The 14,405-nt window shown below is 44.5% G+C and overlaps 1 protein-coding gene across 1 annotated transcript in view; it reads right to left on the bottom strand.

The window, feature by feature from the left end:
- Positions 1–10,753: 10,753 nt before the first annotated feature.
- si:dkey-82o10.4 (uncharacterized protein LOC797793 homolog) overlaps positions 10,754–14,405 on the bottom strand; it is a 12,300-nt gene continuing 8,648 nt past the window's right edge. Inside the window, exons 5-6 of the mRNA XM_053327427.1 lie at positions 11,136–11,259; positions 10,754–11,079 (exon numbers count right to left, since the gene is read on the bottom strand). Coding sequence (XP_053183402.1) covers positions 11,175–11,259 — 85 coding nt within the window. The 3' untranslated portion in view covers positions 10,754–11,079; positions 11,136–11,174. The remainder of the gene's footprint in view (positions 11,080–11,135; positions 11,260–14,405) is intronic.

Here is a 14,405-nt window from a genome sequence, read left to right as displayed (position 1 = left end):
TAGAGAATGAGGTTTTACCGGCACAGTGTTTCCTCATTAGTAAATATGTCTAAGCAAACAATAAAACTATCGTAGCTCAAAGTCATTACAGTTTGGTCCGAGTGCATTTTTGACATCATGAAGGATTCATCAGTGCAGCGGCTTTCCAGTCGCTGGTGAAGCAGAGTGGGAAGAAAAAGAAGACATGAGAGAAGGAAGGTAGGGAGGAAGGAAGAATAAAGGAAGGGAGGGAGGAAGGAAGAATAAAGGAAGGAAGGGAGGGAGGAAGGAGGGAGGAAAGGAAGGAAGGGAGGGAGGAAGGAGGAAGGGACGGAGGGAGGAAAGGAAGGAAGGGAGGGAGGAAGGAGGAAGGGACGGAGGGAGGAAAGAAGGGAGTAAGGAAGGAAGAAAAAGACATGAAAGAAGAGAGGAAGGAAAGAAGGAAAAAAGAAAAAGAAGACAGAAAGAAAGGAAGGAAGGGAGGAATAAGGAAAGTGGGCCGGATGTTTGACACCCCTCGTCTAGACAACATAATTTAAAACACACAAGGGTTTGAATGAGTGTCTCAGGAAGTAGAAATGCAAAGGAAGGAAGGAAGAAAGGATGGAGGGATGGAAGGAAGGGAGGAGAGAAGGAGGGAGGGAGGAAGGACAGATGGAAGGAAGGTAGTAGAAATGCAAAGGAATTGAATTTACAATTACATTTAAAAGTCTGATCTCTTGGTGAGAAGGTGGGAGGAGTTGAAATGACTATTACAGAACCTTTTCATTTGTTCTGTTGTGTTCAGATTTGATTTCCGAGCATATTTATCTTTTTAATTCTATTAATGAGCTTTAAAATGTGAGTCTGACAGAGACGGCACAATTAATTTATGGTTTCTTGGAATAAGGACTGAGGTTGCAATCAGTTTGGGTTCAGATTAATGAAACAGGTTTGCACGCAGCGTTGACTGTGATCCACATGTCAGAACATCACAGAACAGTAAAATAAACTAATAATAAAAACACATTATCTTTTCTGTATATTCACCACTTGGTTTTGTTTTCTTGTTAATTTCCATTAAACTGAGTGATGCACAGGAGAGATGAAAAGAAGGAGGGAAGGAGAGATGAAAAGAAGGAAGGAAGGAGGGATGAAAAGAAGGAAGGAAGGAAGGAGGGATGAAAAGAAGGAAGGAAGGAGGGAAGGAAGGAAGGAAGGAAGGAAGGAGAGATGAAAAGAAGGAAGGAAGGAGGGAGGGAAGGAAGGAAGGAGGGAAGGAAGGAAGGAAGAAAGGAGGGATGAAAAGAAGGAAGGAAGGAGGGACGAAAAGAAGGAAGGAAGGAGGGATGAAAAGAAGGAGGGAAGGAAGGAAGGAAGGAAGGAAGGAAGGAAGGAAGGAGGGAAGGAAGGAAGGAGGGATCAAAAGAAGGAAGGAAGGAGGGAAGGAAGGAAGGAGAGATGAAAAGAAGGAAGGAAGGAGGGAAGGAAGGAAGGAGGGATGAAAAGAAGGAAGGAAGGAGGGAAGGAAGGAAGGAAGGAAGGAGGGATGAAAAGAAGGAAGGAAGGAGGTTGGGTATTTTACAAAGGAGTTGAAATGACTATTACAGAACCTTTTCATTTGTTCTGTTCAGATTTGATTTCCGAGCATATTTATCTGTTTAATTCTATTAATGAGCTTTAAAATGTGAGTCTGACAGAGACGGCACAATTAATTTATGGTTTCTTGGAATAAGGACTGAGGTTGCGATCAGTTTGGGTTCAGATTAATGAAACAGGTTTGCACGCAGCGTTGACTGTGATCCACATGTCAGAACATCACAGAACAGTAAAATAAACTAATAATAAAAACACATTATCTTTTCTGTATATTCACCACTTGGTTTTGTTTTCTTGTTAATTTCCATTAAACTGAGTGATGCACAGGAGAGATGAAAAGAAGGAAGGAAGGAGGGATGAAAAGAAGGAAGGAAGGAGGGATGAAAAGAAGGAAGGAAGGAGGGATGAAAAGAAGGAAGGAGGGAAGGAAAGAAGGAAGGAGGGAAGGAAAGAAGGAAGGAAGGAGGGATGAAAAGAAGGAAGGAAGGAGGGATGAAAAGAAGGAAGGAGGGAAGGAAAGAAGGAAGGAGGGAAGGAAAGAAGGAAGGAAGGAGGGATGAAAAGAAGGAAGGAAGGAGGGAAGGAAGGAAGGAAGGAGAGAGAGACGAAAAGAAGGAAGGAAGGAGGGAAGGAAGGAAGGAGAGATGAAAAGAAGGAGGGAAGGAAGGAGAGATGAAAAGAAGGAAGGAAGGAAGGAAGGAGGGATGAAAAGAAGGAAGGAAGGAGGGACGAAAAGAAGGAAGGAAGGAGGGATGAAAAGGAAGGAAGGAAGGAAGGAAGGAAGGAAGGAAGGAGAGATGAAAAGAAGGAAGGATGAAAAGAAGGAAGGAAGGAAGGAGGGATGAAAAGAAGGAGGGAAGGAAGGAAGGAGGGAGGGAAGGAAGGAGGGATGAAAAGAAGGAAGGAAGGATGAAAAGAAGGAAGGAAGGAAGGAGGGATGAAAAGAAGGAGGGAAGGAAGGAAGGAGGGATGAAAAGAAGGAGGGAAGGAGGGATGAAAAGAAGGAAGGAAGGAGAGATGAAAAGAAGGAAGGAAGGAGGGAAGGAAGGAAGGAGAGATGAAAAGAAGGAGGGAAGGAAGGAAGGAAGGAAGGAAGGAAGGAAGGAGGGATGAAAAGAAGGAGGGAAGGAGGGATGAAAAGAAGGAGGGAAGGAGGGATGAAAAGAAGGAAGGAAGGAGGGAAGGAAGGAAGGAGAGATGAAAAGAAGGAAGGAAGGAAGGAGGAATGAAAAGAAGGAAGGAAGGAAGGAAGGAGGGATGAAAAGAAGGAAGGAAGGAGGGATGAAAAGAAGGAAGGAAGGAAGGAAGGAGGGATGAAAAGAAGGAAGGAAGGAGGGAAGGAAGGAAGGAAGGAGAGATGAAAAGAAGGAAGGAAGGAAGGAAGGAGAGATGAAAAGAAGGAAGGAAGGAGGGAAGGAAGGAAGGAAGGAAGGAGGGAGGGAGGGAAGGAAGGAGGGATGAAAAGAAGGAAGGAAGGAAGGAGGCAAGGAAGGAAGGAAGGAGAGATGAAAAGAAGGAAGGAAGGAGGGAAGGAAGGAAGGAGAGATGAAAAGAAGGAAGGAAGGAGGGAAGGAAGGAAGGAAGGAGAGATGAAAAGAAGGAAGGAAGGAAGGAAGGAGGGATGAAAAGAAGGAAGGAAGGAGGGAAGGAAGGAAGGAGGGATGAGAAGGAAGGAGGGAAGGAAGGAAGGAAGGAGAGATGAAAAGAAGGAAGGAAGGAAGGAAGGAGAGATGAAAAGAAGGAAGGAAGGAGGGAAGGAAGGAAGGAAGGAAGGGAAGGAAGGAGGGATGAAAGAAGGAAGGAAGGAAGGAGGCAAGGAAGGAAGGAAGGAGAGATGAAAAGAAGGAAGGAAGGAGGGAAGGAAGGAAGGAGAGATGAAAAGAAGGAAGGAAGGAGGGAAGGAAGGAAGGAGAGGATGAAAGAAGGAAGGAAGGAAGGAAGGAGGGATGAAAAGAAGGAAGGAAGGAGGGAAGGAAGGAAGGAGGGATGGAAGGAAGGAGGGAAGGAAGGAAGGAAGGAGGGATGAAAAGAAGGAGGCAAGGAAGGAAGGAAGGAGGGATGAAAAGAAGGAGGAAGGAGGGATGAAAAGAAGGAGGCAAGGAAGGAGAGATGAAAAGAAGGAAGGAAGGAGAGATGAAAGGAAGGAAGGAGGGAAGGAAGGAAGGAGGGATGAAAGAAGGAAGGAAGGAGGGACGAAAAGAAGGAAGGAAGGAGGGACGAAAGAAGGAAGGAAGGAGGAATGAAAAGAAGGAAGGAAGGAAGGAAGGAGGGATGAAAAGAAGAAGGAAGGAAGGAAGGAGGGAAGGAAAGAAGGAAGGAAGGAGGGAAGGAAGGAAGGAAGGAAGGAGGGATGAAAAGAAGGAAGGAAGGAGGTTGGGTATTTTAACAAAGGAGTTGAAATGACTATTACAGGACCTTTTCATTTGTTCTGTTAAGATTTGATTTCCGAGCATATTTATCTGTTTAATCTATTAATGAGCTTTAAAATGTGAGTCTGACAGAGACGGCACAATTAATTTATGGTTTCTTGGAATAAGGACTGAGGTTGCAATCAGTTTGGGTTCAGATTAATGAAACAGGTTTGCACGCAGCGTTGACTGTGATCCACATGTCAGAACATCACAGAACAGTAAAATAAACTAATAATAAAAACACATTATCTTTTCTGTATATTCACCACTTGGTTTTGTTTTCTTGTTAATTTCCATTAAACTGAGTGATGCACAGGAGAGATGAAAAGAAGGAAGGAAGGAGAGATGAAAAGAAGGAAGGAAGGAGGGATGAAAAGAAGGAAGGAAGGAAGGAAGGAAGGAAGGAAGGAAGGAGAGATGAAAAGAAGAAAGGAAGGAAGGAAGGAGGGATGAAAAGAAGGAAGGAAGGAGAGACGAAAAGAAGGAAGGAAGGAGGGAAGGAAGGAGAGATGGAAGGAAGGAAGGAGGGATGAAAAGAAGGAAGGAAGGAAGGAAGGAGGGATGAAAGAAGGAGGGAAGGAAGGAGGGATGAAAAGAAGGAAGGAAGGAAGGAGGGATGAAAAGAAGGAAGGAAGGAGGGAAGGAAGGAAGGAGGGATGAAAAGAAGGAAGGAAGGAGGGAAGGAAGGAAGGAGGGATGAGAAGGAAGGAGGGAAGGAAGGAAGGAAGGAGGGATGAAAAGAAGGAAGGAAGGAAGTAGGGAAGGAAGGAAGGAGGGATGAAAAGAAGGAAGGAAGGAGGGAAGGAAGGAAGGAGGGAAGGAAGGAAGGAGGGATGAGAAGGAAGGAGGGAAGGAAGGAGGATGAAAGAAGGAGGGAAGGAAGGAAGGAGAGATGAAAAGAAGGAAGGAAGGAAGGAGGGAGGGAAGGAAGGAAGGAGGGATGAAAAGAAGGAAGGAAGGAAGGAGGGATGAAAAGAAGGAAGGAAGGAGGGAAGGAGAGATGAAAAGGAAGGAAGGAGGGAAGGAAGGAAGGAAGGAGAGATGAAAGAAGGAAGGAAGGAGGGATGAAAAGAAGGAGGAAGGAGGGATGAAAAGAAGGAAGGAAGGAGGGAAGGAAGGAAGGAAGGAAGAGGAAGGAGGAAGGAAGGAAGGAGGGATGAAAAGAAGGAAGGAAGGAGGGATCAAAGAAGGAAGGAAGGAGGGAAGGAAGGAAGGAGAGATGAAAAGAAGGAAGGAAGGAGGGAAGGAAGGAAGGAAGGAGGGATGAAAAAAGAAGGAAGGAGGGATGAAAAGAAGGAGGGAAGGAAGGAGATGAAAAGAAGGAAGGAAGGAGGGATGAAAAGAAGGAAGGAAGGAAGGAGGGATGAAAAGGAGGGAAGGAAGGAAGGAAGGAGGGATGAAAAGAAGGAAGGAAGGAAGGAAGGAGGCAAGGAAGGAAGGAAGGAGGGATGAAAAGAAGGAAGGAAGGAGGGAAGAAAGGTTGGAAGGAAGGAGGGATGAAAGAAGGAAGGACGGAAGGAAGGAAGGAAGGAAGGAGGGATGAAAAGAAGGAAGGAAGGAAGGAAGGAGGCAAGGAAGGAAGGAAGGAGGGATGAAAGAAGGAAGGAGGAGGGAGGAAGGAAGGAGGAAGGAAGGGGGATGAAAGAGGAAGGAGGGATGAAAGAAGGAAGGAAGGAGGGAAGGAAGGAAGGAAGGAGGAGGGATGAAAGAAGGAAGGACGGAAGGAAGGAAGGAAGGAAGGAGGGATGAAAAGAAGGAAGGAAGGAGGGAAGGAAGGAAGGAGGGATGAAAGAAGGAAGGAAGGAAGAGAGATGAAAGAAGGAGGAAGGAAGGAAGGAAGGAAGGAAGGAGGGAAGGAAGGAAGGAAGGAAGGAAGGAAGGAAGGAGGGATAAAAAAGAAGGAAGGAAGGAGGGAAGGAAGGAAGGAGGGATGAAAAGAAGGAAGGAAGGAAGAGAGATGAAAAGAAGGAAGGAAGGAGGGAAGGAAGGAGGAAGGAGGGATGAAAAGGAAGGAAGGAAGGAAGGAAGGAGAGATGAAAAGAAGGAAGGAGGAAGGATGAAAGAAGGAAGGAAGGAAGGAGGGATGAAAAGAAGGAGGGAAGGAAGGAAGGAGGGAGGGAAGGAAGGAGGGATGAAAAGAAGGAAGGAAGGAAGGAAGGAAGGAGGGATGAAAAGAAGGAAGGAAGGAAGGAAGGAAGGAGGGATGAAAGAAGGAAGGAAGGAGGGAAGGAAGGAAGGAAGGAAGGAAGGAGGGTTGGGTATTTTTACAAAGGAGTTGAAATGACTATTACAGGACCTTTTCATCTGTTCTGTTCAGATTTGATTTCCGAGCATATTTATCTGTTTAATTCTATTAATGAGCTTTAAAATGTGAGTCTGACAGAGACGGCACAATTAATTTATGGTTTCTTGGAATAAGGACTGAGGTTGCAATCAGTTTGGGTTCAGATTAATGAAACAGGTTTGCACGCAGCGTTGACTGTGATCCACACGTCAGAACATCACAGAACAGTAAAATAAACTAATAATAAAAACACATTATCTTTTCTGTATATTCACCACTTGGTTTTGTTTTCTTGTTAATTTCCATTAAACTGAGTGATGCACAGGAGAGATGAAAAGAAGGAAGGAAGGAGAGACGAAAAGAAGGAAGGAAGGAGAGATGAAAAGAAGGAAGGAGGGAAGGAAAGAAGGAAGGAAGGAGGGATGAAAAGAAGGAAGGAAGGAGGGAAGGAAGGAAGGAGGGATGAAAAGAAGGAAGGAAGGAGGAAGGAAGGAAGGAGGGATGAAAAGAAGGAAGGAAGGAGGGAAGGAAGGAGGGATGAGAAGGAAGGAGGGAAGGAAGGAAGGAGGGATGAAAAGAAGGAAGGAAGGAAGGAGGGATGAAAAGAAGGAGGGATGAAAAGAAGGAGGGAAGGAAGGAAGGAGAGATGAAAAGAAGGAGGGAAGGAAGGAAGGAGAGATGAAAAGAAGGAAGGAAGGAAGGAGGGATGAAAAGAAGGAAGGAAGGAGGGAGGGATGAAAAGAAGGAAGGAAGGAGGGATGAAAAGAAGGAGGGAAGGAGGGATGAAAAGAAGGAAGGAAGGAAGGAAGGAGAGATGAAAAGAAGGAAGGAAGGATGAAAAGAAGGAGGGAAGGAAGGAAGGAGGGAAGGAAGGAAGGAGGGAAGGAAGGAAGGAAGGAAGGAAGGAGGGATGAAAAGGAAGGAGGGAGGGAAGGAAGGAGGGAAGGAAGGAAGGAGAGATGAAAAGAAGGAAGGAAGGAGGGAAGGAAGGAAGGAGAGATGAAAAGAAGGAATGAAGGAGGGATGAAAAGAAGGAAGGAAGGAGGGAAGGAAGGAAGGAGAGATGAAAAGAAGGAAGGAAGGAGGGATGAAAAGAAGGAGGGAAGGAGGGATGAAAAGAAGGAAGGAAGGAGGGATGAAAAGAAGGAAGGAAGGAGAGATGAAAAGAAGGAAGGAAGGAGGGATGAAAAGAAGGAAGAAGGAGGCAAGGAAGGAAGGAGAGATGAAAAGAAGGAAGGAAGGAGGGAAGGAAGGAAGGAAGGAAGGAGAGATGAAAAGAAGGAAGGAAGGAGGGAAGGAAGGAAGGAAGGAAGGAGGGATGAAAAGAAGGAAGGAAGGAGGGAAGGAAGGAAGGAAGGAAGGAGGGATGAAAAGAAGGAAGGAAGGAAGGAAGGAGGGATGAAAAGAAGGAAGGAAGGAAGGAAGGAGGATGAAAAGAAGGAAGGAAGGAGTTGAAATGACTATTACAGAACCTTTTCATTTGTTCTGTTCAGATTTGATTTCCGAGCATATTTATCTGTTTAATTCTATTAATGAGCTTTAAAATGTGAGTCTGACAGAGACGGCACAATTAATTTATGGTTTCTTGGAATAAGGACTGAGGTTGCGATCAGTTTGGGTTCAGATTAATGAAACAGGTTTGCACGCAGCGTTGACTGTGATCCACACGTCAGAACATCACAGAACAGTAAAATAAACTAATAATAAAAACACATTATCTACCACTTGTTTTGTTTTCTTGTTAATTTCCATTAAACTGAGTGATGCACAGGCGTGGTTAATTGTTTAATGTGCTCTCACCATATCCACGAGCATATTGACATGTGCTGTGCTAAGCTAACCGCACTCATTTAATCTCATTACGAGTCTCCGAGATGCTTCTACTGGAACCAAAAAAAAAAAAAAAAAAAAAAAACCCACGCAAACTTCCACAAACCACACACATTACTATGCAGGAGGGAAATTAGAATAATCCTCGGCATATTTCATTATGCATGAATTAACGGTGGCTAATGACAGAATCCTCCGTTTGTCAGATATGATGTCGATGTTAATAATATCGCAGCGGGTTTGAACTGAATGAGATGACACGCGGCATTCATGAGCCTCTGACGCCTTTTGACAAGTGACACGTTTCTGGCAGCGACCGCAGGCTCAAACATGGGCTGCGTTTGAGTTAGTTTGTCGAGTGGAGGGAGGTGGTGGGGGGGGGGAGGGGGGGCAGGGGGGGATGTGGATTTGTCAGTCTTGCTTGCAGCGATGCTATAAAGCTATTTCCACTCGGTACAGGACTCACAAGTACGTCGCCGACAACCATGAACCAAGGCAAGGCTCAATGTGCTTTACATAAAACAGAAAAACATGTAATTTGAGAAACTTAAAACATACAATAACCCCCCCCCCCCCCCCCCCCCCCCAGTGCAGAAAAATAGAAAGACATAAATAAAATGCTAGAATTGAGCATTAAATATAAGATTGCAGCATAAAATAATAATTAGCTTTAATCCTTGTGTCGTCCTCCCGGGTCATCTTTCCTTCCTTCTTCCCTCTTTCTTTGCTCCCTCCTCCTTCCATCCTTGATTCCTTCCTTCCTTCCTTCTTTCCTTCCTTCCTCCCTCCTTCCTTCCTTCTTTCCTCCCTTCTTCCTTCCCTCCTTCCTCCCTCCCTCCTTACTCCTTTCCTTCCTTCCTCCCTCCTTTCCTTCCTTCTTCCTTCCTCCCTCCCTCCCTCCTCAGCTTCCCTTCCTTCCTCCTTTCCTCCCTCCTTCCTTCTTTCCTTTCCTTTCTTGACTCGAGGACAACAGGAGGGTTAAAACGATGAGGTTTAAATAAGTACGTGTAACACATGTATATTATTTTGACATGTAGAGGAGAAGGGTTTAAATTAAACATTCATGACTCTGGTCCTGCTTTTTAACACAGTGAAACTAAAGTAATCACTTCTTCTCACTGCGATGTCAGACATACTGCTGCTGTAGTGTAGATGAGGATTGATTGTGAGAAGGTGTAGAACATAATTTGTGTAAATCAAAAGGATCAAGACGACAATTTGATTCTGTGCCCGAGCAGTTTATTCAGACGAGGTTTTGTTTTAACAGAGCTGAGCGTCAGAGTTCATCTTCACCTTGAAAACTGTGGTTTGCCAAAAAAAAAGAAAAAAAGCAACAACAAAAAATTAGCTTTCCTGTGGCTTTCAACTGTGATGGAGATATGCAGTTGCCATGGAGACGGCTCAGTTGTCATCATGTGATCTACAGTAGGGTAGCGTAGGGACCTGGTCATGTTATAACAGCGACCATATATAAACCAGGTGGGGAGTTCTGGTCCTCTGAAATGACGCTGAAGTAACTTAAAGCTGCATTCTATCAAAAGGCCACCAGGGGGCGACCGTCTCTATACAAGTCAATGGAGAATTCACCAACTTCTCACTTGATTTCTAACCTCAGTAAACGTTTTCAAAATGTGTTTATGGTCTCAATCGCTAGTTTAAAGCCTTCTTCAATGCAGTATGATGTTCATTTGGGACATTTTGGCCTCCCTGATTTTATATGTGATGATAAAGCAGGGTATGCATTAGGGCGTGGCTACGTCCTGATTGACAGGTTGATTGACCGATGTCCTCGAGATCCAGCCCTCGTAACCATAGCAACCTCCCCGCTCCGCCCATGGCCCCGCCTCATGCCCATATAAGTAGAATCCGTGCTTTTATTTTTCCCAGCATGCACCTGAAATGGTCAAGATGGCGCTGCCTAGATTAGAAACTATTGGCTTCTGAGCAGCAGTCCACAAACCAATGGGTGACGTCACGGATGTTACGTCCATTTCTTCTATTATAGTCTATGATATGAACACCTAACCCTCATATGGTCAAATATTTAGATGTCTTAATAACACTGAGTGAAATCCATCCATTGAGGAAGACCATGAGATGCAGTTGAAAGCCACCAAAAAAGCTAGTGAGTGGAAGGAGAACCTAACCCTCACTTTAAAATATTTTCATACAGTTAAATATTAATATTTGTGTTTTACAAATTTTCCTCCAGTGAGCCTCTGCTCGTGTATCTAAGCTAAAAAAATATAACTAGCAGTGTTCTGGATCAGATATGAGGTACAAACCAGGGTTATTATAGTTTGGAAATTTTCTTTAGTTTTTCAGTTTTGCTTTTTTATTTCAGTTTAGTTTTAGTGAGTTCAACAAGTGATTTAGTAGTTTCAGTTTAGTTTTTATTTAGTTTTAGTTTTTCAGGTATTAAGAGAAAGCTTTGACTTGTAGAAGCTGAAAAGGATGAAAGAATATGTGACACCAAATATGGTTTATCATATCATATATAAGTCCTTTTTTAATTTCATTCTTTAACCACGAAGCATAGCGGCTGCTGCAGGACAGGAAGTCATCGAGGGAGAAAACTAAACTGAATCTATCTGCAGTTCAGTTTAGTTTTAGTTAGTTTTACATTCTTCATTGTAGTTTTTATTTTAATTTCAGTTAACTAAATTATTTTTTCATTGCTAGTTTTAGTTTTAGTTAACTATAATAACCCTGGTACAAACTTCTGCTTTGACTTGTATTACAAGTGACAATCTGGGAACTGTGTAAAACCACTGGAGGAGGAGGAGGAGTGCTTCAAAAGGCATCTGAGGGTCAAAGGAGGACATTCAAGTAGATTTATTTAAACATGTGAAAGTACTGAGGTCGTCTGCAAAGTGTCCATGCTGTGGTTCCTCATCCTGCTTCATGTAATCCAGACGGACACTTCTTTCATCTGCTTGCTTCCCTCGTCTGTGATCCCCGGTGAAGGCTGTCTTTCATTCAGTCAATCAGTCACCGCTACGATGACGTGTCCCCAACAGCCTCGCAGCTTTCATTCAGTCAGTCACCGCGACGACGACGTGTCCCCGACAGCCTCGCAGCTTTCAGTCAAATCACTCAAACAGTTTCCAGTGCCAGTGCCAAACGGTGGTGACCGTCCAGTCAGGAGAGGCATCCATCGTCAGCTCTGTCTGGAATCTGTTTGGAGGTAAGAGGAGGACAGAGCTCTGTCTGGAATCTGTTTGGAGGTAAGAGGAGGACAGGTTTATAACAGCAGGAGTTAACCCTTTATAGGACACTCATTGGAAGGGAGGGAGGGAGGAAGGAGGGAGGAAGGAAACAAAGGAAGGATCTAGGAAAGAAGGAAGGAAGGAAGGTAGGGGGGAGGAAAGAAAGAGAGAAGGAGGGAGGGAGGGAGGAAGGGAAGAAAGAAGAAAGGGAGGAGAGGAGGAGGAGGGAGGGAGGAAGAACAGATGGAAGGAAGGAAAGGAAGGAAGGATGGAGGAAGGAAGGGAGGACAGAAGGAGGGAGGGAGGAAGGACAGATGGAAGGAAGGAAAGGAAGGAAGGATGGAGGAAGGAAAGAAGGAAGGGAGGACAGAAGGAGGGAGGGAGGGAGGACAGATGGAAGGAAGGAAAGGAAGGAGGGATGGAGGAAGGAAAGAAAGGGAGGACAGAAGGAGGGAGGGAGGGAGGGAGGAAGGACAGATGGAAGGAAGGAAAGGAAGGAAGGACGGAGGAAGGAAAGAAGGAAGGGAGGACAGAAGGAGGGAGGGAGGGAGGAAGGACAGATGGAAGGAAGGAAAGGAAGGACGGACGGAGGAAATAAGGAACGAGAGAGGGAGAAAGGAAAAGAGGAAGGGAAGAAAGAAGCAGGGAGGAAGGAAAGGAAGGAAGGAAGGACATTTTGGGATATTTAAAAGAAGTTACCAAATATAATTATTTGCCCAATAAAGGATTAAGACAGTTTGTTCTGCTTTTTAAACATCAACACTCAGCTCTTAGTATAATTTATTTAACAGACAATAAAACCATCACAACTTCCTGACAGTGATTAAGGAGCAAGCAGGAGTGACTAACGGCTGCATTACTACATAAAACACTGTCAGAAAAAGAGCATAGAGTGAAGTGTTGAATTTTAAATGATCATTTTAATTTCTCCGTTTATTCCATCTGTCCTTCCTTCCTTCCTTCTGTCCTTCCTTCCTACCTTCCTGTCTTCATTCCTTTCTTCCTTCCATCTGTCCTTCCTCCCTTTCTTCCTTCCTCCGTTTACTCCATCTGTCCTTCCTTCCTTCTGTCCTTCCTTCCTACCTTCCTGTCTTCTTCATCTGTCCTTCCTCCCTTTCTTCGTGTCTTCCATCTGTCTTTCCTCCCTTTCTTCCTTCCTCCGTTTACTCCATCTGTCCTTCCTTCCTTCTGTCCTTCCTTCCTACCTTCCTGTCTTCATTCCTTTCTTCCTTCCATCTGTCCTTCCTTCCTACCTTCCTGTCTTCATTCCTTTCTTCCTTCCATCTGTCCTTCCTCCTTTTCTTCCTTCCTTCGTGTCTTCCATCTGTCTTTCCTCCCTTTCTTCCTTCCTCCGTTTACTCCATCTGTCCTTCCTTCCTTCTGTCCTTCCTTCCATCTATCCTTCCTCCCTACCTTCCTTTTATCCTTTTTTTCATTCCTTCCATCTGTCCTTCCTACCTTCCTGTCTTCATTCCTTTCTTCCTTCCATCTGTCCTTCCTCCTTTTCTTCCTTCCTTCGTGTCTTCCATCTGTCTTTCCTCCCTTTCTTCCTTCCTTCCTTCCTTCCTGTTTACTCCATCTGTCCTTCCTTCCATCTATCCTTCCTCCCTACCTTCCTTTTATCCTTTTTTTCATTCCTTCCATCTGTCCTTCCTACCTTCCTGTCTTCATTCCTTCCTTCCTTCCATCTGTCCTTCCTCCCTTTCTTCCTCCGTTTACTCCATCTGTCCTTCCTTCCATCTATCCTTCCTCCCTACCTTCCTTTTATCCTTTTTTTCATTCCTTCCATCTGTCCTTCCTACCTTCCTGTCTTCATTCCTTCCTTCCTTCCATCTGTCCTTCCTCCCTTTCTTCCTCCGTTTACTCCATCTGTCCTTCCTTCCATCTATCCTTCCTCCCTACCTTCCTTTTATCCTTTTTTTCATTCCTTCCATCTGTCCTTCCTACCTTTCTTCCTTCCTTCGTGTCTTCCATCTACTCTTTTTTTTTCATATTTTGCCTTTTATTTATTTGACAGAAGACATAATAAAGGGGAGAGTGAGGAGGGATGAAGTTAAAAGCATCAGCATCCTAAACCTCATGGCCACCAAGTTCATCTCTCTTTCATGAGAGGTAAAAAGTAAGTTTTGCTGTATTTAACACAACTTATAAATAAAGTCACGTTTGCAGAGCAGCATCCTAAAACTTTCCTTAGTCTCTGGAGGGGAGAGAGAAACACTGACATTCAAACAAAGTTCTGTTTCCTGTCTCACCTTGAAAATAATGAGGTGAAAACTCTGAAACCGGCTTCCTTATCCCGCCACACTGTCTGTTCTCAAGCCTCTGGGATAACATTTAAAGTGTAACCGGCTTTCTGAGAGGGGATTGTAAAGACCTGAAACAATAGGAAAGAGAATCTGGCTAACTAGATAGGTGGGCATTAGGTAGAATAGCCACACCATGTGGTCCAAAGACTAACGGGATTACTGACTGGGAATGGAAAGAGGCTTTGACTGTTGCATGCGCCGGGAGGGAAATGATTTCCCCTTTTCTGTTTCAGCTGTAAATCATGTCAGTGCTTCTTTAGACCCAAATCAGAGCAACTGAAGAGATGCTGAAACAGAACTGGAGTCTTTACTCAACATCCCATTTCTGACATGTACATGTACTGTATTGTTAAAATAATAGTTTAGAGCAGGGGTGTCAAACATGAGGCCCGTGGGCCAGAACCGGTCCGCCGAGGGGTGCGATCCGGCCCACTTTCCTTCCTGTGTTCTTTTCCTTCCTTCCTTTCTTCCATCTGTCCTTTCTCCCTAGCCTTCCTTTTTTTCTTTTCTTCCTTCCTTCCTCTGTTTCTTTCATCTGTCTGTCCTTCTTTCCTTCCTTCCTTCTGTCTGTCCTTCCTACCTTCCTTCCTTCTGTCTTCCCTTCTTACCTTCCTTCCTTCTGTCTTCCCTTCTTACCTTCCTTCCTTCTGTCTTCCCTTCTTATTTCCTTCCTTCTGTCTTCCCTTCTTATTTCCTTCTGTCTGTCCTTCTTTCCTTCCTTCCTTCTGTCTGTCCTTCCTACCTTCCCTTCCTTCCTTCCTTCTGTCTTCCCTTCCTTCTTTCCTTCCTTCTTTTTAATGATCCGGCC

This window comes from Scomber japonicus, chromosome 10 (assembly GCF_027409825.1).
Source record: "Scomber japonicus isolate fScoJap1 chromosome 10, fScoJap1.pri, whole genome shotgun sequence".
NCBI lineage: Eukaryota > Metazoa > Chordata > Actinopteri > Scombriformes > Scombridae > Scomber > Scomber japonicus.
Note: the sequence above shows the minus strand (reverse complement) of the source record. Positions and strands in the feature narration are given on the sequence as shown.